Genomic DNA, 22,496 nt, shown 5'->3' with positions numbered 1-22,496 from the left:
ATCCTCTCTGACGCTGTTCCTTTTCTTTCGGCTCACACATTTTTCAAACCCAGTGTATCAGTAACCCCATCTCCCTCCACATGTCATTTACAGTAATTTATAAGTAATCCCCCCGCAGACTGCTGCCTGTTACCTCCAGTGCACAACCAGCACCATGTCTTGGCATAGCAGAGAGGAGTAGGTGCTGACTAGTCAGACTAGTAAGGAAGTACCTCTGTAAGTACTACCAGCTCTAATCCCACCCATGATATGCAGATGATTAGAAAGAGCAGTGGGGACTCCATAAAAGCACCATCCTCACCTTGTCACAAGTCTCAAGGGTTAACTTTTTTTAAAAAATCTTTTGAAAATATATGTAACTTTAAAAGTTGAAGAACAAGATATGACAGAAGGGGAATGCAGGGAGAGCCGACTGCTAGGACTACTCTCTGAGCAGGTGTTCTGCAGGTTATATGTCCTACGGCTTTCTTGGTAACCAGCCCGCACTGCTTCCTGCTCCAGAGCTTTCTACGGTCAGCTCTTCAGACGGGAGGCTCTGCGCTCTACATAAGTGGAGATAGATTAGAGACATCAGACATAGCTGTGACTGTGAGGACTCTGTGTCCATTAATCTAATAGACGCTCCTACAGTCATCCTCTGCCCGCCAGGATAGGGCTGATCATTCTTGATGCTCATTTACACAGCGGATGGTTATACGGCATGAAGCCTCTTCCTGTGGTCACTTTATGGCAAGGCTTAATGGACTATGAGTATATGCTATATTTAGAGGAATGATCTGTTCTGACCAACTGAGAGCAGTAAAGGGATAACAGGGCCTCATGGCGGAAACGTCATACCTGAAGAGACTGTCATACCATACCTGACTGCGATAAGACATGTGCCACATACATTATATGGACAGTTTCTGGAAGGACCTGTTCAGCCAGCTGTTCTGCTGATCCCTTACCTTAAACTGATCCTAATGTCAGGTACTTGGGGTCCATGCTAGCTCACACAGCTTTTTATCTTTAAAAGGGGTAGTTCAGCAAAAAAATAAAATAAAAGTATATATATATATATATATATATATATATATATATATATATATTAAATCAACTGGTGCCAGAGATTTTTAATTTACTTCTATTAAAAAATCTCAAGTATTCCAATGCTTATTAGCTGCTGTATGTCCTGCAGAAAGTGGTGTATTCTTTCCAGTCTGGAGAGGTTTTCTATGGGGATTTGCTGCTGTGTCAGACTGGAGAGAATACACCACTTCCTGCAGGACATACAGCAGCTGATAAGTGCTGAAAGACCTGAGGATTTTTTTTTTTTTTTAAATAAAAATAAATTACAAATCTCTGGAACCAGTTGATTTAAAAGAAAAAAAAAACTTTGGGTAAACTACTTCTTTAAAACGGTACTATCATTTGAAATAAAATTTTAATGTGTCAAAAGTATAGAATAGTAAATCTTTAGCACGCTAGGGTCATTTTGAACCAAATCGTGCAGCATTTGGTTACCAGTGGCTGCAGCTCTAGGGGGTCCTGAAAAACATGGATATGGCCTATGGCTGTACCCATGTTTTCCAGGCACCGTTAGGGACTGTTCACACTGAGCAAAACAGACAGAAATTCAGAGCGGAATCCTGCCTGCCTCATTGTCTCAATGTAATATCTCTCGCACCCCCGCTCTTTGGTGGAGCACGAGACGTCACGTTAAGACAGTGTGGCAGGTGGGATTCAGAGGGGAGTCTGCAGCGTGGGTTCCGCTCGGAGTTTCTGCCTGTTTTGCTCAGTGTGAACGGAGCATTCAACTTCTTCAGCCACTGGTAATCAAATGTCGCACTTTCAGGTTCGGATGGACCCAAGTGTGCTTGAGATTGGCTCATCTCTATATTCAAGAGTAAAAACTGCACTGGGATTCAGGCCCGAGACCCTTTGCAATTGTGAGTTACAGCTGGGGACAGCGTGAGGCACTTCATTCCTCACCCAGCTGCTCAATCCGACTGATAGCAGTCAGACTTTATAAGTCTATGGAGTTCGATTGCTACCAGACAAATTAGTGAAGTGCACGGTTGGATACTCTTTCCCAGTGGGTCTCAGGACTGAGACCTGGTGCAATCTTAACTTTTGAAACTTCTGAACAACATGTTAAAAATTATTACAAATGACTGTAAGGCTTTACCATAGAGAATCTATACAGTGCTATGAAATATAGAGGCACTTTATAAAACAGGAAATAAATAAACCATTCGGCACTCACTTACAGGGTCACATCTTATATATAGAAGATCAGAAATATGAGAACATGTGTTATTCCTGAATGTACCAGTCTCTTATATTCTTACTTAGCGATATGGTGTGCAAAGACCTCTGCTTGCAGTCACTGACTGAAAACCTCTCCTAGTCATGTGACGCTCCCCTAGGTGCATGGCTCTACACAGGACCTTCAATGGCAGCAAGAAGAGATCTTGGAAGTCTTTATTATACAAAGTATATGTCTGTCTTTCAATCCTGTGATGAATAGGCCTCATTTACTGGAAGCGGAAAACCAATTTTCTGTCCATATGCTGGTCACAAAAACATTAGGCCTTCTAAGCACCCAGTAAATAGCAGTATATACAGCCCCTATTGTATTCAGAGAGACACACAATAAATACAGGCTTTGTCATGGTAAGACACTGTCTGGTATATAAAGAAATGGGAACCTTACCGCTACATTGCCGCACGTCTGGAAGGCGGTGAACATAAACATAAAAGCAAAGCCCAGGATGAAGATGTTTAACAGCTTCTTCTGCTCCGGAGTCATTGTTAATTCTAAGTTTTATCAGATTAGGGAAGTGAATAAAAAAAGTGGATGAAATCCTGTAGCGGGCAGCTGAGGGAGAGAAGAGGAGACTAAGTATAGGGCACATAAATCACACGTATATAATACAACCTGATATATGAAGCCAGTATAGTGCACATAACTCATACATATATTATAACTGGAGATGAGCGAACCTGGAGCATGCTCGAGTCCATCCGAACCTGATCGTTCAGCATTTGATTAGCGGGGGCTGCTGAAGTTGGATAAAGCCCTAAGGCTATGTGGAAAACATGGATATAGTCATTGGCTGTATCCATGTTTTCCAGACAACCTTAGGGCTTTATCCAAGTTCAGCAGCCCCCGCTAATCAAATACCGAACAATCGGGTTCGGATGGACTCGAGCATGCCCGAGGCTCGCCCATCTCTAATTATAACCTGATACATGAAGCCAGTATAGTACACATAAATCACACATATAAGATACAGACTAACCTAATATATGAAGCCAGAATAGAGCACATAAATCACACATATACACTGGAATATCTGGTACTATGCCGGCTATGTAGCAGAGGCCGCTGTGTGCCGGACACTGGAATATCTGGTACTATGCCGGCTATGTAGCTGAGGCCGCTGTGTGCCGGACACTGGAATATCTGGTACTATGCCGGCTATGTAGCAGAGGCCGCTGTGCGCCGGACACTGGAATATCTGGTACTATGCCGGCTATGTAGCTGAGGCCGCTGTGTGCCGGACACTGGAATATCAGGTACTATGCCGGCTATGTAGCAGAGGTCACTGTGCCGGACACTGTAATATCTGGTACTATGCCGGCTATGTAGCAGAGGTCACTGTGTGAAGACACTGGAATATCTGGTACTATGCCGGCTATGTAGCTGAGGCGCTGTGTGCCGGACACTGGAATATCTGGTACTATGCCGGCTATGTAGCTGAGGTCACTGTGCCGGACACTGGAATATCTGGTACTATGCCGGCTATGTAGCAGAGACCGCTGTGTGCCGGACACTGGAATATCTGGTACTATGCCGGCTATGTAGCAGAGGCCGCTGTGCCGGACACTGGAATATCTGTTACTATGCCGGCTATGTAGCTGAGGTCACTGTGCCGGACACTGGAATATCTGGTACTATGCCGGCTATGTAGCAGAGGTCACTGTGCCGGACACTGGAATATCTGGTACTATGCCGGCTATCAGGGCCGGACTGGGACTAAAAATCAGCCCTGGCATTTCCGAGCACACAGGCCCACTCGCCGTGCGGTGATAAGTTATGAGAGGATGTTGTTAGTGCAGCACGGCTACATGTATCATCACGGCCATGACTGGAATTACAGATAATAACACAGTAAATGGGGTCAGAAGCTTCTGTCTCTGTACTATGTAGCTGAGCTGCAGTTACAGGTCGTCACCACTACACAGTGTACAGAGACAGACTGCTTCTGGCCCGGTCACTGTGCTCAGTTTAACACCACCACCACATACTGACTAATACCACCACACACTGACTAATACCACCACATACTGATTAATACCACCGCATACTGACTAATGCAACCGCATACTGACTAATACCACCACATACTGACTAATACCACTGCATACTGACTAATACCACCGCATACTAACTAATACCACCACATACTAACTAATATCACAGCATACTGACTGACACCTCCACATACTAATACCACCACACACTGACTAATCCCACCGCATACTGACTAATGTCACCGCAGACAGACATATTAGGCTCCTCACTCTGACACCATCCTCATCTCTATACTAACTGCACATCTGTACTGTCCCCTTTACACCCTCATTTAGTGGGTAGGCTGACTTTATGTGACCCCCTTATTGTATATGCATCTCTCTATGTAGCCCCCTTATAGATGGCCCCCTCTCTTATAGATGGCCCCCTCTGTTATAGATGCCCCCTCTCTCTTCTCCCCCCTCCTTTATAGATGGCCCCCCTCTCTCTTCTTCCCCCTCCTTTATAGATGGCCCCCTCTCTCTTCTCCCCCTCCCTTATAGATGGGCCCCTCTGTTATAGATGGCCCCCTCTCCCTTCTCCCCCCCCCTTTATAGATGGCCCCCTCTCTCTTCTCCCCCCTCCTTTATAGATGGCCCCCTCTCTCTTCTCCCCCCTACTTTATAGATGGCCCCCTCTCTCTTCTCCCCCCTCCTTTATAGATGGCCCCCCTCTCTCTTCTCCCCCCTCCTTTATAGATGGCCCCCTCTCTCTTCTCCCCCTCCCTTATAGATGTCCCCTCTGTTATAGATGCCGCTCTCTCTTCTCCCCCCTCCTTTATAGATGGCCCCCTCTCTCTTCACCCCCCTCCTTTATAGATGGCCCCCTCTCTCTTCTCCCCCCTACTTTATAGATGGCCCCCTCTCTCTTCTCCCCCCTCCTTTATAGATGGCCCCCTCTCTCTTCTCCCCCCTCCTTTATAGATGGCCCCCCTCTCTCTTCTCCCCCCTACTTTATAGATGGCCCCCTCTCTCTTCTCCCCCCTCCTTTATAGATGGCCCCCTCTCTCTTCTCCCCCCTACTTTATAGATGGCCCCCTCTCTCTTCTCCCCCCTCCTTTATAGATGGCCCCCTCTCTCTTCTCCCCCTCCCTTATAGATGCCCCCCTCTGTTATAGATGGCCCCCTCTCTCTTCTCCCCCCTCCTTTATAGATGGCCCCCTCTCTCTTCTCCCCCCTCCTTTATAGATGGCCCCCTCTCTCTTCTCCCCCCTCCTTTATAGATGGCCCCCCTCCTTTATAGATGACCCCCTCTCTTCTCCCCCCTCCTTTATAGATGGCCCCCCTCTCTCTTCTCCCCCCTCCTTTATAGATGGCCCCCCTCTCTCTTCTCCCCCTCCCTTATAGATGGCCCCCTCTCTCTTCTCCCCCCTACTTTATAGATGGCCCCCCTCTCTCTTCTCCCCCCTCCTTTATAGATGGTCCCCGGTCTCTGCAGCCCGCTCCTGTTACCTCCTATCACCACAGCCCGCTCGGTCCGCCTCCTGTCACCGGAGCCCGCCTCGGTCACCGCAGCCCGCTCGGTCCGCATCCTGTCACCGGAGCCCGCCTCTGCCCGCTCCGGTCACCGCAGCCCGCTCGGCCCGCCTCCTGTCACCGGATCACAGCCTCTGCCCGCTACAGTCACCGCAGCCCGCTCGGCCCTACCTGACGTGCGCTGCTAATCCAATCAACGTAGAGCAGCGTGGGGCCGCTGTGGTGCACGTAACACGCGTTCCACGGCCGGCCGCAGCGGCCCCACGTTGATTGGATTAGCGGCGCACGTCAGGGGCGGGCCGAGCGGGCTGCAGTGACCGGAGGGGGCAGAGGCTGTGATCCGGTGACAGGAGGCGGACCGAGCGGACTGCGGTGACCGGAGCGGGCAGAAGCGGACGGGGAAGAGAAACGGGCCGCGGCGGTGATTTTTTTTTTTGATGCAGCCCGGGCGGCCCACGGACTGGTAATCTGGCCAGCCCAGCGGGCATTTGCCCGGCTTGCCAGATTACCAGTCCGGGCCTGCCGGCTATGTAGCTGAGGTCACTGTGCCGGACACTGGAATATCTGGTACTATGCCGGCTATGTAGCAGAGGTCGCTGTGTGCCAGACACTGGAATATCTGGTACTATGCCGGCTATGTAGCAGAGGTCACTGTGCCGGACACTGGAATATCTGGTACTATGCCGGCTATGTAGCAGAGACCGCTGTGTGCCGGACACTGGAATATCTGGTACTATGCCGGCTATGTAGCAGAGACCGCTGTGTGCCGGACACTGGAATATCTGGTACTATGCCGGCTATGTAGCAGAGGTCGCTGTGCCGGACACTGGAATATCTGGTACTATGCCGCCTATGTAGCAGAGGTCACTGTGCCGGACACTGGAATATCTGGTACTATGCCGCCTATGTAGCAGAGACCGCTGTGCCGGACACTGGAATATCTGGTACTATGCCGGCTATGTAGCAGAGACCGCTGTGCGCTGGACACTGGAATATCTGGTACTATGCCGGCTATGTAGCAGAGGTCACTGTGCCGGACACTGGAATATCTGGTACTATGCCGGCTATGTAGCAGAGACCGCTGTGCCGGACACTGGAATATCTGCTACAGAAACACAGAGTAATGCTGAGCAGGAATAGGAAGCTACACATGATCCCATCTACAGACAAACACATAGATAGACTGTACTGAGGAGGAATCTGTGCTCAAACTGCTGCAAACTACAAATCCCATCATGCCCACACAGCCAATAACAGGCCAGGCATGATGGGAGTTGTAGTTCTGGAGAGCCACAGGTTGGAGAACACTGCTCAGCAGTCACTCAGCCATAGACCCACAGCTTCCATCCCGTGTGGACAGTGCTGGAGCTGACGAGGCATGCTGGGAGTTGTAGTGTCACCGCCTCTTACCTGGCTCCGGCCGCAGCACTGAGAGAAGTTTGCCGGGCAGCAGACAAGGGACAAGGCTGGTCACCTGACCTCCGCAGGCTGCATCTGTTTCCACATTTACGAGTCAGCTGACTAAGGTGGAGACGCGCCGAGCATGCCGGGAAATGAAGTCCAGAGGTGACCAAGCAATTCCCGGCACGATAACCCCGTATGTGCTCGTACACACCGGGCATGTGAGCCCGTGCTGAACACCCGTGCGGCTATGACGGGGTTAATCTTCGCACTGTACACGCCTCTAGAAGAGCGTGGTATACAGAAACCGTTGCGGTACCGCTACTTGCTGCTCAGGATCCCCGGCACAGGAAGTGGCGCTAAGACTACACATCCCAGCAGCCACCTCGGCCTGCCACGTCACAGGCTGCACGTGCTTAACCCTGTCAGCTCCGCTTAACCCTGTCAGTGTTATAGTACAAACAGGAGACCTGCAGTACAAACACTGGGGGAAGGGGGGGGGGGTCTCTGAAAGTTATGGGGGGGGAGGGTCTCTGGAGGATATGGAGGGAGGAGGGGGTCTCTGGAGGATATGGAGGGAGGAGGGGGTCTCTGGAGGATATGGAGGGAGGAGGGGGTCTCTGGAGGATATGGAGGGAGGAGGGGGTCTCTGGAGGATATGGGGGGTCTCTGGAGGATATGGGGGGAGGGGGGTCTCTGGAGGATATGGGGGGTGGCAGGGGGTCTCTGGAGGATATGAGGGGGAGGAGGGGGTCTCTGGAGGATATGGGGGAGGGGGTCTCTGGAGGATATGGGGGAAGAGGGGTCTCTGGAGGATATGGGGGGAGGGAGGGGGTCTGGAGAATATGGGGGGAGGGAGGGGGTCTCTGGAGGATATGGGGGAGGGAAGGGGTCTCTGGAGGATATGGGGGAGGGGGTCTCTGGAGGATATGGGGAGTCTCTGGAGGATATGAGGGGGAGGAGTGGGTCTCTGGAGGATATGGGGGAGGGGGTCTCTGGAGGATATAGGGGAGGGGGTCTCTGGAGGATATGAGGGGGAGGAGGGGTCTCTGGAGGATATGGGGGAGGGGAGGGGGTCTCTGGAGGATATGAGGGGGAGGAGGGGGTCTCTGGAGGATATGAGGGGGAGGAGGGGGTCTCTGGAGGATATGGGGGGAGGAGGGGATCTCTGGAGGATATGGGGGGTCTCTGGAGGTTATGGGGGGTCTCTGGAGGATATGGGGGGAGGGGGGTCTCTGGAGGATATGGGGGATGGCAGGGGGTCTCTGGAGGATATGAGGGGGAGGAGGGGGTCTCTGGAGGATATGAGGGGGAGGAGGGGGTCTCTGGAGGATATGGGGGAGGGGGTCTCTGGAGGATATGGGGGAAGAGGGGTCTCTGGAGGATATGGGGGGGAGGGAGGGGTCTCTGGAGGATATGGGGGGAGGAGGGGGTCTCTGGAGGATATGGGGGGAGGAGGGGGTCTCTGGAGGATATGAGGGGGAGGGAGGGGTCTCTGGAGGATATGGGGGAGGGAGGGGGTCTCTGGAGGATATGGGGGAGGGGGTCTCTGGAGGATATGAGGGGGTCTCTGGAGGTTATGGGGGGGTCTCTGGAGGATATGGGGGGAGGGGGGTCTCTGGAGGATATGGGGGATGGCAGGGGGTCTCTGGAGGATATGAGGGGGAGGAGGGGGTCTCTGGAGGATATGAGGGGGAGGAGGGGGTCTCTGGAGGATATGGGGGAGGGGGTCTCTGGAGGATATGGGGGAAGAGGGGTCTCTGGAGGATATGGGGGGAGGGAGGGGTCTCTGGAGAATATGGGGGGAGGGAGGGGGTCTCTGGAGGATATGGGGGAGGGAGGGGTCTCTGGAGGATATGGGGGAGGGGGTCTCTGGAGGATATGAGGGGGTCTCTGGAGGTTATGGGGGGGTCTCTGGAGGATATGGGGGGAGGGGGGTCTCTGGAGGATATGGGGGATGGCAGGGGGTCTCTGGAGGATATGAGGGGGAGGAGGGGGTCTCTGGAGGATATGGGGGAGGGGGTCTCTGGAGGATATGGGGGAAGAGGGGTCTCTGGAGGATATGGGGGGAGGGAGGGGTCTCTGGAGAATATGGGGGGAGGGAGGGGGTCTCTGGAGGATATGGGGGAGGGAGGGGTCTCTGGAGGATATGGGGGAGGGAGGGGGTCTCTGGAGGATATGGGGGAGGGGGTCTCTGGAGGATATGAGGGGGTCTCTGGAGGATATGGGGGAGGGGAGGGGGTCTCTGGAGGATATGGGGGTCTCTGGAGGATATGAGGGGGAGGAGTGGGTCTCTGGACGATATGGGGGAGGGGGTCTCTGGAGGATATAGGGGAGGGGGTCTCTGGAGGATATGAGGGGGAGGAGGGGTCTCTGGAGGATATGGGGGAGGGGAGGGGGTCTCTGGAGGATATGAGGGGGAGGAGGGGGTCTCTGGAGGATATGGGGGAGGGAGGGGGTCTCTGGAGGATATGAGGGAAGAGAGGTCTCTGGAGGATATGGGGGGAGGGAGGGGGTCTCTGGAGGATATGTGGGGGAGGGGGATCTCTGGAGGATATGAGGGGGTCTCTGGAGGATATGGGGGTCTCTAGAGGATATGAGGGGGAGAAGTGGGTCTCTGGAGGATATGGGGGAGGGGGTCTCTGGAGGATATAGGGGAGGGGGTCTCTGGAGGATATGGGGGAGGGAGGGGAGGGGGTCTCTGGAGGATATGGGGGAGGGGAGGGGGTCTCTGTAGGTTATGGGGGGAGAGGGTGGATTTCTGGAGGTTATGGGGGGGTCTCTGGAGGTTGTGGGGGGAGGGAGGGGGTCTCTGGAGGATATGGGGGAAGGGGGTCTCTGGAGGTTATGGGGGGAGAGGGTGGGTTTCTGGAGGTTGTGGGGGGAGGGAGTGGGTCTCTGGAGGATATGGGGGGAAGAGGGGTGTCTGGAGGATATGGGGGAGGGAGGAGGTCTCAAGGTTATGGGGGAGGGAGGGGGTCTCGAGGTTAAAGGGGAGGGGGAGGGTCTCTGGAGTTTATGGAGGATCTCTGGAGGTTATGGGGGGAGGGGGAGGGTCTCTGGAGGTTGTGGAGGGAGGGGGTCTCTTAAAGGAGAAGTCCGGCCAAAATTATTTTTTTTATATGTTATTACTGATGGAAAGTTATACAATTTTCTAATGTACATTAATTATGGGAAATGCTCCTATACTGCTATTTCCCTTAATTTAGTGTACCAGGAAGTGTTAGAATTCTCCCAGAAGCAGTGACGTCACGACGAAAGGTGTAATTCCTATGGAGTGTCCAGCAGGGGGCGCACTATATATAGAAGTCAATGAGTACCATTGACTTCTATATATAGTGCGCCCCTGCTGGACACTCCATTGGAATTACAATGGATGTGTATGTAAATGTAGTATACAGTGTTTTTGATTGAATACATTTATGAAATACGTTGGGGAGCAAGTGTCCTTGCTCCCCAAAGTATTCCATAAATGTAAGCAATCAGTACATCACAGTAAGCCCGCCACTACCGAACGCCCGCCGCTGCCGCCACTACCGAACGCCCGCCGCTGTGGACTACTCTCAACTACTACTCTCCCCACCTGCTCATAGCATGTGCAGGTGATGGGAGAGTAGTGGCCGGGTTATATGGGTGAGATCGCCGCCGCGATGCCGCGCTGGGGAGCCGTTCATCACTGCAGCCATCATCCCCCTCCGCTCCCCCCTCTTGCTGCTTCCTTACTCTATAGCTGACTTCCTGCCCGGCCGCCGGCACGTGTGAACGGAGAGCGGCGGCCCGGCAGGAAGTCAGCTATCACATAGAGTAAGGAAGCAGCAGGAGGGGGGAGCGGAGGGGGATGATGGCTGCAGTGATGAACGGCTCCCCAGCGCGGCATCGCGGCGGCGATCTCAGCCATATAACCCGGCTACTACTCTCCCATCACCTGCACATGCTATGAGCGGGTGGGGAGAGTAGTAGTTGAGAGTAGTCCACAGCGGCGGGCGTTCGGTAGTGGCGGGCTTACTGTGATGTACTGATTGCTTACATTTATGGAATACTTTGGGGAGCAAGGACACTTGCTCCCCAACGTGTTTCATAAATGTATTCAATCAAAAACACTGTATATTACATTACATACACATCCATTGTAATTCCAATGGAGTGTCCAGCAGGGGCGCACTATATATATAGAAGTCAATGGTACTCATTGACTTCTATATATAGTGCGCCCCCTGCTGGACACTCCATAGGAATTACACCTTTCGTCGTGACGTCACTGCTTCTGGGAGAATTCTAACACTTCCTGATACACTAAATTAAGGGAAATAGCAGTACAGGAGCATTTCCCATAATTAATGTACATTAGAAAATTGTATAACTTTCCATCAGTAATAACATATAAAAAAATAATTTTGGCCGGACTTCTCCTTTAAGGCTTATGGGGGGTCTCTGGAGGTTATGAGGGGAGGGGGAGGGCCTCTGGAGGTTAGGGGGAAGTTTTTTTTAAGAAAACGTATATATTTTGCATTGAAATGTAAAAGTATGTTTTAAATAGAGATGAGCGAATTTACAGTAATAACCAAGCAAAGCGAAATCTGCTCCTCAGCTGCTGCTTTATAGCAGACTGCCGCTCTGTGCAGCTCCACTCCGGTTGCTGGAAAAGCTGGATCCAGTTCTGGGAAACCAGGAGAAGTCTCCTAGGACTGGATCCAGCTTTTCCAGCACCCGGGGAGGAGCGGCAGTCAGCGGCTGAGGAGCTGATTTCGCTTGGCTTGGTTATTACTGTAAATTTGTTCATCGTTCGTTTTAATACGTTCCCCATAGACCTCCATTAAAAAATATATATATATTTTTGCATATGATTTTTGTGTGAGACATAACAGTGTGGCGGCGTCTGACCATTTCCTAGTCCCTAAAGCAGGGATGGGGAACCTTCAGCCCTTCAGCTGTGTAAAACTGTAATTCCCATCATGCCAGGGCCGCCAAAGCTTTAGGGGTTGGCTACTTTATAATTATATAGCTCAGTCTAAAGTATTAGTAAGTGGACTCACTGTGTATACTGACAGCAGCTCCCTGTGTACCTCATAGAGCTCAAACTAGACTCCCCTCCAGGCTGTGCTGTCCTGTTCTGTGATGAGTTTGTCCATAAGATGGCCGACATGGAGAAGCATGTGACTATGCCACGCCCCCATTGTCCTCCACCGACCATGTATATGCCTATGGTGGACACTGGGGGCGGGGCATGGTCACATGCTCCTCCATGTCGTCAATCTTATGGACAGAAACACCACAGAGCAGGACAGCACAGCCTGGAGGAGGGGAGTCTGGTTTTGGCTCTATGAGGTACACAGGCAGAGGCGGATTAACTTTACCATAGTCCCCGGGCTGTTCACCAAGCCTGGGCCCCCCACCCCACTGTAACTATGGCAGCACTAGCGTGGTGTTCATAGAACAGGATAGAAAATGTCATGATGCCCTGATTTGTGCAAAGTTGCAGTAAAAAAGCATCAACTTTTTGCAAATCATGGGAGAACAGTGGTCAGGAAACAATAAACCACTTTGAAAAGTCTTTTTTGGGTGGCCATGGGCCCCCCCAGGAGCTCAGGGCCCCGAGCTACCGCCCAAAATGGACCTATTATAATCCGCTACTGTACACAGGGATCTGCTGTCAGTATATACAGTGAGTACACTTACAAAGGCCATGTTCACACAACGTAAGTTTAGTATTAATTAAGGCTGTTGTTGCCGATTTGCAACAAGGGCCGTGATTAAGGTTACAAACCCACTTGCCGGATCTGCAGCGAGTCTCCATGCTGCGTTTTTGCAGCGAGACTCGCTGCAGATCCCGGCCCTATACTTTTAATGGCAGACAAACACGCAGCAGGGATGTACATCCCTGCTGCGAGTTTGTCTGCAGCCCACCCCATTAACCCCCCGGCCGCCGGAGCTGATACTTCACCTGATCCCGGCTCCGGCGGTTCCCGATGTCTTCAGCAAGCCGGAGCGGGGACCAGGTGAGGTATATGCTCCAGCCAGCCGCCCGCAGCCCCGGCCGCCCGATCGCCCCCCCCCCCCCCGCAGCCCCGATCGCACACACGCCCCCCCGATCGCACACACGCCCCCCCCGCAGCCCCGATCGCACACACGCCCCCCCGCAGCCCCGGCCGCTCGTTCGGGGGGGCGTGCGATCGGTGCTGCGGGGGGGGGGCGTGCGATCGGGCGGCCGGGGCTGCAGGGGGAGCGATCGGGCGGCCGGGGCTGTGGGCGGCTGGCTGGAGCATATACTTCACCTGGTCCCCGCTCCGGCTTGCTGAAGACATCGGGAACCGCCGGGATCAGGTGAAGTATCAGCTCCGGCGGCCGGGGAGTTAATGGGGTGGGCTGCAGACAAACTCGCAGCAGGGATGTACATCCCTGCTGCGTGTTTGTCTGCCATTAAAAGTATAGGGCCGGGATCTACAGCGAGTCTCGCTGCAAAAACGCAGCATGGAGACTCGCTGCAGATCCGGCAAGTGGGTTTGTAACCTAAGGGTACAAACACACACACCGTATATGCAGCAGATACACAGCAGATCTGCAGCAGATTTGGTGGTACAGATTTGATGCTGTGTTCAGTTATTTAGATCTAATCTGCTGCGTATTTGCTGCGTATCGCAGCAGTAAATACGCTGCGTATACGGTGTGTGTGTTTGTACCCTAATACTAAACTTAAATTGTGCTGCAGTCTGAGGTAATGCCGGCAGGAGTGCACAACCCTGACAGGTCACACAGTGGAGAGTGTGGCTTCGGACACACTCTGCATTGTATTCAGTGGTGTATTGGGATGCAGGTGTACACTAACACAGGCCAGTGTTTCACGTTGTGTGAACATGGCCTAAGGCTAGGTTCACACTGCGTTTTTAGCATCCGTTTAACGGATCCGTTTTTTGCAAATAAAAAGGAATTGCAAAAAAAAAATGCGTTTTTGATCCATTTTTCCATTAACTTCCATTATAAAAAAAAAAACGCATCAAAACAGACTCGTTTTGAAACACAATAAAGTTCTGTTGACACTACTTTTTTGACCATTAAAAAAAAACAAAAAACGGATCCGTTAAACGGATGTTGAAAACGCAGTGTGAACCCAGCCTAATACTGTAAACTGAACGATTTTACTATAAAGTGGCCAACCCCTTTTAAGTGCTACCGTCTGGTTTTCTAGTCCCCCCTGATGTTGTATAATAAGGGGTCCAGCACCTACAAGTTGTACAGAGTTATAATACAGCATTTATACTGAGGCTTTTACAAACAACTATACGTTTTTTTTTTCTCTGGAGTACCCCTTTAAATTACTGACTGGACGACTTTTTCTCACATATTAAGAATTGGCCAATACAATCAATCATATAATGGCTATACATTATCAATGACCCCAGGTGATGGGTGATTGATCTCTGGCAACATTCTCCTTCACTCTGATAAAATGGAAATTTTAAACAAGAATGACTTCATTTCTGACAGGAATGATCTGTGCCTGGTCGGGTGAATCTAGTGTTTCCTGTAGAATCTGATTGATGTGGGCTTCCATCCAGGTGCAGAACATAGTGTAGGAGCATGATAATACAACTCTATGGATGAACAAATAGGGCACCACCACATACTTACTGACTCATACCATCCCATTGCTGCAGGTGTGTACAGTCCCTACCAGTGCCGGCAGCCTTTAGGGTGGATTCACATGTTGCGCATTCACAGTGGATTTCGCGCTTTAATAGCAGTTTTCACTGAGCAGGCCAAAGTGCATGTAAATAAACTGGCGCTAATTGTGGGAAGCATTCTGAAAAGTAGACTGCCCACCGGGATCTCCGTGCCGGCACCGTAGTCACTGATTGGCTGAGTGGGACATCAGGGAGTCAAGAGCCTGAGGAGCATGGACAGGTAATGTATTAGCCGGGCAGTGACGGGTTAAGGGGGCGGGGCCTAAAATGCTCGCAGTGGAATAAAAAAATCCACTGCGACTATGTAAAGCCATAGAAAATGACAGGACGCAGGATCGCTGCGTGAAATTTGCTGCAGATCCTGTACGTGTAAATCCCACACAGACGTTTCTGGAAGGATAGGTCCTCCTACAGAGAGAACTGACACCATCCTGGTACTGGAATAGGAGCCACCACTACAGCCAGTGTGTGAGGTGCCTCCACTCTTCCACCATCAGCCATGAGGAGACATGAGCACAACTGGAGCCAGCCAACCCTATGGAGTCCTGGAAAACATGGATACAGTGTATGGCCATGTTTATACACAGTATGAGACTGGCTGTTCAGTGATCCGGCAGGGTCACGTAATGGCCGGTCTCAGAAAAGATCATCCCGGCCGGTGCTGCAGTACCGGCTGGATCATCTTTAGGGCCACGGAGTTCTGATGCGCCCGCATCAGAACTCTCCACTGCACACTATGGAGCGAGCGGCCGTAGCCCCTCGCTCCACAGTGTGCACTGACAGGGTTTTCTGCGGCTGCTATTCACTGAATAGCGGCCGCAGAAAACCGACATGTCAGTTGTTTGTAGCGCTGCTAGGGATCCCGGCCTGAGTGTATACTATGGGGGACATTTATTAAGTCCGGCCATTTGCGAATAAAATCTTTCGCAAATCGGCACTTTCCGCCGAGAAAAAAACAAAAACATTTCACCACTTGATACATCCCCCTATGTGTATACACTTCGGCTGGGATTTCATAGGCGGCAACAGCACGTATATTTTCATATTAATCACGGCCGTTGTTGCAATCGGCAACAACGGCTGTAGTTATACGTAAGTATACTTTGTGTGGAAATAGCCTATAGCCATCGGTCATACAACAGCTGGGTTATTGACAACTGGAAAAGTTTAGGATTAGAGATGAGTGAACCGGGTTCGGGTTCGAGTCGATCCGAACGTTCGGTATTTGATTAGCGGTGGCTGCTGAACTTGGATAAAGCTCTAAGGTTGTCTGGAAAACATGGAGACAGCCAATGACAATATCCATGATTTCCACATAGCCTTAGGGCTTTATTCAGCTTCAGCAGCCACCGCTAATCACATGCCGAAAGTTCGGGTTCGGATGGACTCCAGCATGCTCCAGGTTCACTCATCTCTATTTGGGATCCATAGCTATAAAATGGCTGGACAATTAATGCTTTACAAGATGTCCCTCATGCTCTATAGGGCTTCTAAGCATTGCTGACTCCTGTCCCCATATAACAGGGATGGGAAACCTTCGGCCCTCCAGCTGTCGCAAAACTACAATTCCCATCATGCCTGGAGAGCCAAAGCTTTAGCTTTGGCTCTCTTGGCATGATGGGAATTGTAGTTTTGCAACAGCTAGAGGGTTCCCTTCCCGTCATAGACAATGAATGGGGTTCTGTACTGTTGGCCTTCATTCCCAGCAGCCCGATCCCCACTGATCAGTCATCCCTTATAACTTTATATCGTGACGTAATGATTGTTGTTATGACTTTATATATTTTTCTTTCCTTTTGAGCGCCTTTCTACAGTTCCGCCTTGCGTCGTTAACAAATAAACGCAGTACAACAGGCCCTGTATACACGAGGATATACGGTAGTCGCCATCTTGAGGAGAGCGCGCCATAGAGGGGGCGGGGCCACCTAAAACCTAACCAATAGGACAATTCTTTCAGTGGGCGTCTACGTGCCTGATTGGCTCCGAGCAGGAGGCGGGGCAGTGAGCGGTGTAGTCAGTTTGCTGCCGCCATTTTGTAGCAGACGGAGGCGGTTATAAGGAGAGGAAGAGTACTAAGCCGGTTACTGCGCTGCAGGTTACGTACGGTGTGAGGCGGAGGGCGGCCGCGAGTGCTCGGCGCCAGTTCTCCCCTTAGTATCGCTCACTGATCCGCTGCCATGGCTGATATGAGCTATGGGCGGCCCCCACCCGATGTGGAGGGGATGACTTCCCTCAAGGTGGATAACCTGACGTACCGCACGTCCCCGGAGACACTGCGCCGCGTGTTCGAGAAGTACGGCCGGGTGGGCGACGTCTACATCCCGCGGGACCGCTACACCAAGGAGAGCCGCGGCTTCGCCTTTGTTCGCTTCCATGACAAGCGCGACGCCGAGGACGCGATGGACGCCATGGACGGGGCCGTGCTGGACGGGCGGGAGCTGCGGGTGCAGATGGCGCGCTACGGCCGCCCACCGGACTCTCACCACGGCCGCCGAGGACCCCCTCCCCGGAGATACGGAGACTACGGCCGCCGCAGCAGGAGGTGAGTGCACGGGGGAGGCAAGCCCGCGGGAGGGGGAGGGGTAAGATGGCGCCGCTTCCCGCGTGGCGGAGCGCGCCACTCTGCCGCAGGACTACAACGCGAGGCATGCTGGGAGATGTAGTCTGCAGCTTATCTATCGGGGATGGGGAACCTTCGGCCCTGCAGCCGGTGCTAAACTACATTTCCCGTCATGCCTGGGCGGCCAAAGGGAAGCGGCACACACCATAGAGTATGGGGGTCCTGGCTGTAAGGTTGTTACATATATGAGGGGTAATAGGCCCCAGCCACAAACCTCATTGTCTCCATTAAAGTCAATGGTGCCGCCGGCTCTAGGGCTTCATTGCATTCTTTACATCTAACTTTGTAGGCCATTAAACTTTAGATAATTGGGTGTCCCATACAGGCTTCCATCCTCCTGTTGATTCCCATGTGAGTCTGTAGGGTCCTCTGTGTGGGTCTAGAACATTACTATTCTACTGATTTATTTTGGAGGGAACAGTAGTGAGAAACAGCCTGTATACTGGAAGGCTAAGCTGTGGATAGAGGTGTGAAGGCCGGCATACCCGCCATCAGCCATGGGGTACAATAGACTGGAGGCTTAGCTGCCCTCATGTAGTTTACACTTTACATGCTTATTGTGCCACTAATATGTATTCAGCTGTATGGAGACCATGGGGAGATTTATCAAACATGCTGTAAAGTGAAGCTGGCTCAGTTGCCCCTAGCAACCAATCAGATTCCACCTTTCATTCCTCACTCTTTGTAAAATGAAATCTGATTGGTTGCTAGGGGTAACTGAGCCAGTTTCACTTTACAGCATGCTTGATAGATCACGCTTTAGAATTTTAGCTCTGAATCTTAGTGAATGCAGCTTAGGTTCATAACACCCACTGTAATTTGACTTGAGGTTTTGGCAAATCTGCCTATAAAGTGTTTTTAGTTCTAAAATCTGCCTCTATCTCTTCCAGCCCAAGACGAAGATGGCGCAGTCGGTCCAGAAGCAAGAGTCGATCCAGATCACGTAGCCGTTCACGTTACAGTCGATCCAAGTCCCGATCCCGCACCAGATCCCGTTCCCGCTCCAGTTCCAAGTCTCGTTCAGCCCGGAGGTCAAAGTCCAAGTCTTCCTCTGTGTCCAGATCACGGTCTCGTTCCAGATCTCGATCTAGATCTAAGAATTCACCTCCACCAAAGAAATCAAAGTCCAGATCAAGAACCCCAACTCCTCCCCCTAAGTCTCCAGAAGAAGTGGGCTCCAGTTAGACCCCAGGTAAGGTGTGCTCGGACCACATGCTGCCTGCAGTCAGGGGGGGTATCACAAGTCTAGTTAGTTTGCTGCGGATGCTGCGGACCCGTCAAGGTTTGTATGTTTACCAGGTCTCGCTCTAGGTTGATGGGGATTGTCTGGCTTTATAATGTCTGTTGTTTTTGGGGTATCCAACTGACTGTTTAAACCAATATCTGCATTTTCCTCTCAAAGCTGCGGGCTCCAGTTGCTTAAGGAGTAGTGAGCTGTATTGCAGATATTAAGTGGTTTTTCCTGATCCTCCAGAGAGCAGTTTCTGTGGGCGTGTAATGGAGCAGGTTTGTGTCTGTTGTTAAAGATGCACTATCCTGGAATCTGTCAGACATGGCTGTACTGAGGAAGGTCCATGAGGGTAGAGGGGCGTCCAGCAGACTCTGCTTTCTTAGATTGCACCATTTTATAGTCACCTAGAAGCAGGTAAATTCTTCACACACCTCCCGACAGGAGGACCCCGGACTGACTACCCCGGATGAGGAGTGTTTAGGGCTGCCTCTTTCAAGGATAGTGTGTCTTTAATCTTTAATCCTTGGTCTTTCAGCTGTGCTTCAAGTGTACTGACAAATCCTTTTATTAAATCCAAGAACCCACATATGCCGAGATTCCCAGCACACAAGACCCCCAGCCTACATTCAGCTCACCGTACCAAATTAAACACCAAGATCAGGTTGTGCTCACATCAGCAAGACAGACCCCATGCTGTGACTCCCAGACAGATCCTGACACCCTCTCCGCTCTACAGGAGGGTCTGTTGGGGTCTCTCATGGTGTCATTCATTTTACTGGAAAAAGAGCTTTATGCTACATGTTTTCCTGTGAAATGTGATCTATGATGGAGGCTCCTAATGGTGCCTTTACACAGATCTAGATCTCAGATTTTTGAAGCCAAAGCCAGGAATGGATTTAAAGGGGGGAATCTCAGTAGTTTGACCTGTTCTGTTTAGTCTTTTCTCTGGCTTTAAAAATCTGTCAGATGTGTAAAGGCACCCTTAGTCTCTGAAGATCTCAGCATTAGTCTAAGGGCATGTTCACACAGACCAAAACCTCAACCGTCCCTGATCTCAATTGGTCGTGCAGGTCTTGGCACTGAGTTTTGATGTGGTTTTTCAAGCACTGTTTTCATTAAAGCCATTAATTTCAATGGGAGCCTAAAGAGGTTATCCAGGCTTGGAGAAAACAGCTCCTCTTTTTGGCAAAAACAGCACCACCCCTGCCCTCAGGTTGTGTGGTATAGTTACGGCTTAGTTCCACTGAAGTCAGTGGAGCTGTAACACCCGCACTCTTGAAGACAAGTGGTGCTTTAAAGAAGGCAGCCATGTTTTTGTAAGCCTAGACAACCACCTTTAAAGTGGAACTGTTTGGAAAAAGATGTGCCATCACCACTTCTGCACTGTGCCACAGTCATTGAATTATCCAGGTCTTCCATTGAAATCAATGGGATCTGGTTTAACCGCATGGAATCCAGTGCAGTTTCTGTATAAGAACACAATGGAAGTCTTACCTGTGTGCACTTAGCCATAAGACGTCTCCCAGCCCAGATCACTGATTCTTTAGTAATTGCCATTTTTCCCACTCTTGCGTGTGCTATGTTCTCTGACACGATTCTCATAGATGTCTCTTCTCACAACCCCCAGAGTCGTTTTAAAGGAGTCGCCCGGCTGGATGTGTCTAGGACGATGACTGTACAGTAAATGTACAGCCCGTGGAATTGTACATGGAGCAAGAAAACAGCCTTCCGAAAAGGTGGTTATCTGTATGATTTTGATTCTTTTCTATCTTTTTACCAGTTTAAGTTGCGCCTCGTGTGGCAGACTCTATTTTATGTGCCATTTTGTTGCTATTCCAATTTCTTGTAATTTAGTGAACGACAAGATTTTCATTGTTGGCTTTGGATGTCCGAGGTAAAATGTTGCTGTTTAATAAAGTCTCTGGGCTCCGCTGTGGGCTCTTAGGTGGTTATATCAATGTGTCGCTGTACTGTCATTGCCTCTGCTTGGACATAACTTCATTTACTGACCGTGAATAAATTCATGTATGTAACTACATTTTAATGGGAGGTACTGAAATGCAAAGAAACGTATTTTGTACAAAGTGTTAATGTGACAATATTGCAAGGGAGTGTTTTTATTTGCCGACAACTCTAATCTTTTCTCTTGTGTATTTTTGTGCACTAGGCGCAGTTGTGTAGCAGTTGAGTATTGCTGGTTAGCTGTTAAGGTGGCGTGTTGCAGTGCAGAGTGCTTGGCTGTTTCCTGTTTTCTCCTGATTGCTCCTGTGTAACGCAGAAAAACAAATGGCTGTCCAGTTTGTTAGAATTGCTGACAACTGCACGTCCAGTCGCCCGGGCCTTGCATTAAATAACGGAGCATACAGTGAGCACATCTAACTGATGATAAACACCTTATAGAACATGGTAAATCTGTCATGCAGGTGTCATTCCTTTTGTATGTACTAACATTCTGTACTATAACCACTGTTTATGTAGTTAATAAACATTTTCTTTATAAAAAGTCTGGAAAACCCTTTTGTTACCTGTAACTGCGGGAAACCACATCACTTATTATAATCTGTGAGTGGCAGGACACTGTGTTCATCTATACACATCCTATCTACATGTTGTAGGTGTTAGTGTAAGAACAGTGATGGAAATTGTAGTTTAGCAGCAGGTGTGACACCACAGTTATATGCAGCGCCACCTAGTGGCAGCTGCACTTGGATTACGTGCTAGGAAAAATACCAGAGTATCTGCTTCAACATACACATAAGGGTCCTCCTGTGCACACTAAGGAATCAAGGCAGATCACCCACTGCGGATTTCTCAGCTTGTGCATCTGATAACACAGACTCTATGGTTGGGCAGATTCCGCTGTCTGCCTGAAGAATGATGGAATCTGCCTGACCATACAATGGAGCCTATGGTACCAGCAGAGATGTGCGTGAGCTATGGAATCTGCAGTGGGTGATCTGCCCAGATTCCTTAGTGTGCACATACATTACAGGGCTTTTTCCCTTCATATTGGGGTATGTGCACACTAAGGAATCTGGGCAGATCACCCACTGCGGATTCCATAGCTCGCGCACATCTCTGCTGGTACCATAGGCTCCATTCTATGGTCGGGCAGACAGCGGAATCTGCCCGACCATAGAATGGAGTCTGTGGTATTACAGATGCATGAGCTGAGGGATCCGCCCCGATTCCTTAGTGTGCACATACCCTAATATGAAGGGTAAAAGGCCCTGTAATGTATCAATAGATGGAGGCCAAGACCCCCTCAGCTGGTATACAGTGAGGTTAGGTGGAGACATGCATAAAATGGGATCAGGTATATGGCATTTCTTCCAGGTATACTTTGGGGTGTAACCACTCAACAGCACTAAATGGAGAGCGGGTAATTACAGGTCCAGGGCTTTCCTGTAAGTGAGTTTATACATTAGATTTACTGGATAAAGCCAGGAACCCATGTATTCAGTGCTGCCATTCCTCCAGAGATGGACTGATTTAAGGAATGGACATCCACAGCAAAGGAAATGCTACTAGGAAAGGTCTACCTGCACCCACCGCTTCCTGAGGACCATCATATCCAACTAATGGACAATGTTAGATCCTTGTTAGCGGAGGATGACTACAGCAAGATGGTGTTTACCCATATCTAGTGCACAGACAACCCACATCCTTGAATAAGTTTGGCATTTAATTCTCCTAAGGCTGGGTTCACTGCGTTTTTGCAATCTGTTTTTTCAAAAAACGGATGCATTTG

At 50.5% G+C, this 22,496-nt stretch overlaps 2 protein-coding genes across 5 annotated transcripts in view; one reads left to right on the top strand and one right to left on the bottom strand.

The window, feature by feature from the left end:
• Positions 1–15,492, bottom strand: part of MFSD11 (major facilitator superfamily domain containing 11) — a 100,385-nt gene extending 84,893 nt beyond the window's left edge. Inside the window, exons 1-2 of one of the 2 annotated variants that reach the window (XM_069953949.1) lie at positions 14,842–15,492; positions 2,696–2,860 (exon numbers count right to left, since the gene is read on the bottom strand). In XM_069953949.1, the coding sequence (XP_069810050.1) occupies positions 2,696–2,791 (96 nt within the window). In that variant the 5' untranslated portion in view covers positions 2,792–2,860; positions 14,842–15,492. Of the gene's footprint in view, positions 1–2,695; positions 2,861–7,224; positions 7,536–14,841 lie in introns of those variants that run through there. The other variant, XM_069953948.1, reaches the window with a different exon arrangement.
• Positions 15,493–16,906: 1,414 nt separating this feature from the next.
• Positions 16,907–21,248, top strand: SRSF2 (serine and arginine rich splicing factor 2). Of its 3 annotated transcripts, none has more exons than XR_011359753.1 (4): positions 16,907–17,436; positions 18,405–18,706; positions 18,917–19,020; positions 20,373–21,248. XR_011359753.1 is itself a non-coding variant. In XM_069952723.1 (3 exons), the coding sequence occupies exons 1-2, from the start codon at positions 17,072–17,074 to the stop codon at positions 18,697–18,699; spliced, it is 660 nt and encodes a 219-aa protein (XP_069808824.1). In that variant the 5' UTR covers positions 16,908–17,071; the 3' UTR covers positions 18,700–18,706; positions 20,373–21,248. The 3 variants fall into 3 exon arrangements, 1 of the variants encoding a protein (XP_069808824.1); XR_011359754.1 differs by lacking the exon at positions 18,917–19,020 and having other exon boundaries at positions 16,908–17,436; positions 20,373–20,481; positions 20,913–21,248; XM_069952723.1 differs by lacking the exon at positions 18,917–19,020 and having other exon boundaries at positions 16,908–17,436.
• Positions 21,249–22,496: the final 1,248 nt, after the last annotated feature.

The sequence above is a fragment of the Dendropsophus ebraccatus genome, chromosome 14 (genome assembly GCF_027789765.1).
Source record: "Dendropsophus ebraccatus isolate aDenEbr1 chromosome 14, aDenEbr1.pat, whole genome shotgun sequence".
Taxonomy (NCBI): domain Eukaryota; kingdom Metazoa; phylum Chordata; class Amphibia; order Anura; family Hylidae; genus Dendropsophus; species Dendropsophus ebraccatus.
This window is presented reverse-complemented; position numbering and strand designations above follow the sequence as displayed.

Bases quoted from the DNA above. Each gene is read 5' to 3' on its own strand.
- SRSF2 (XM_069952723.1), top strand. From the start codon at position 17,072: ATGGCTGATATGAGCTATGGGCGGCCCCCACCCGATGTGGAGGGGATG. The intron at 17,437-18,404 runs GTGAGTGCACGG...TATCTCTTCCAG, and splicing joins TACGGCCGCCGCAGCAGGAG to CCCAAGACGAAGATGGCGCA.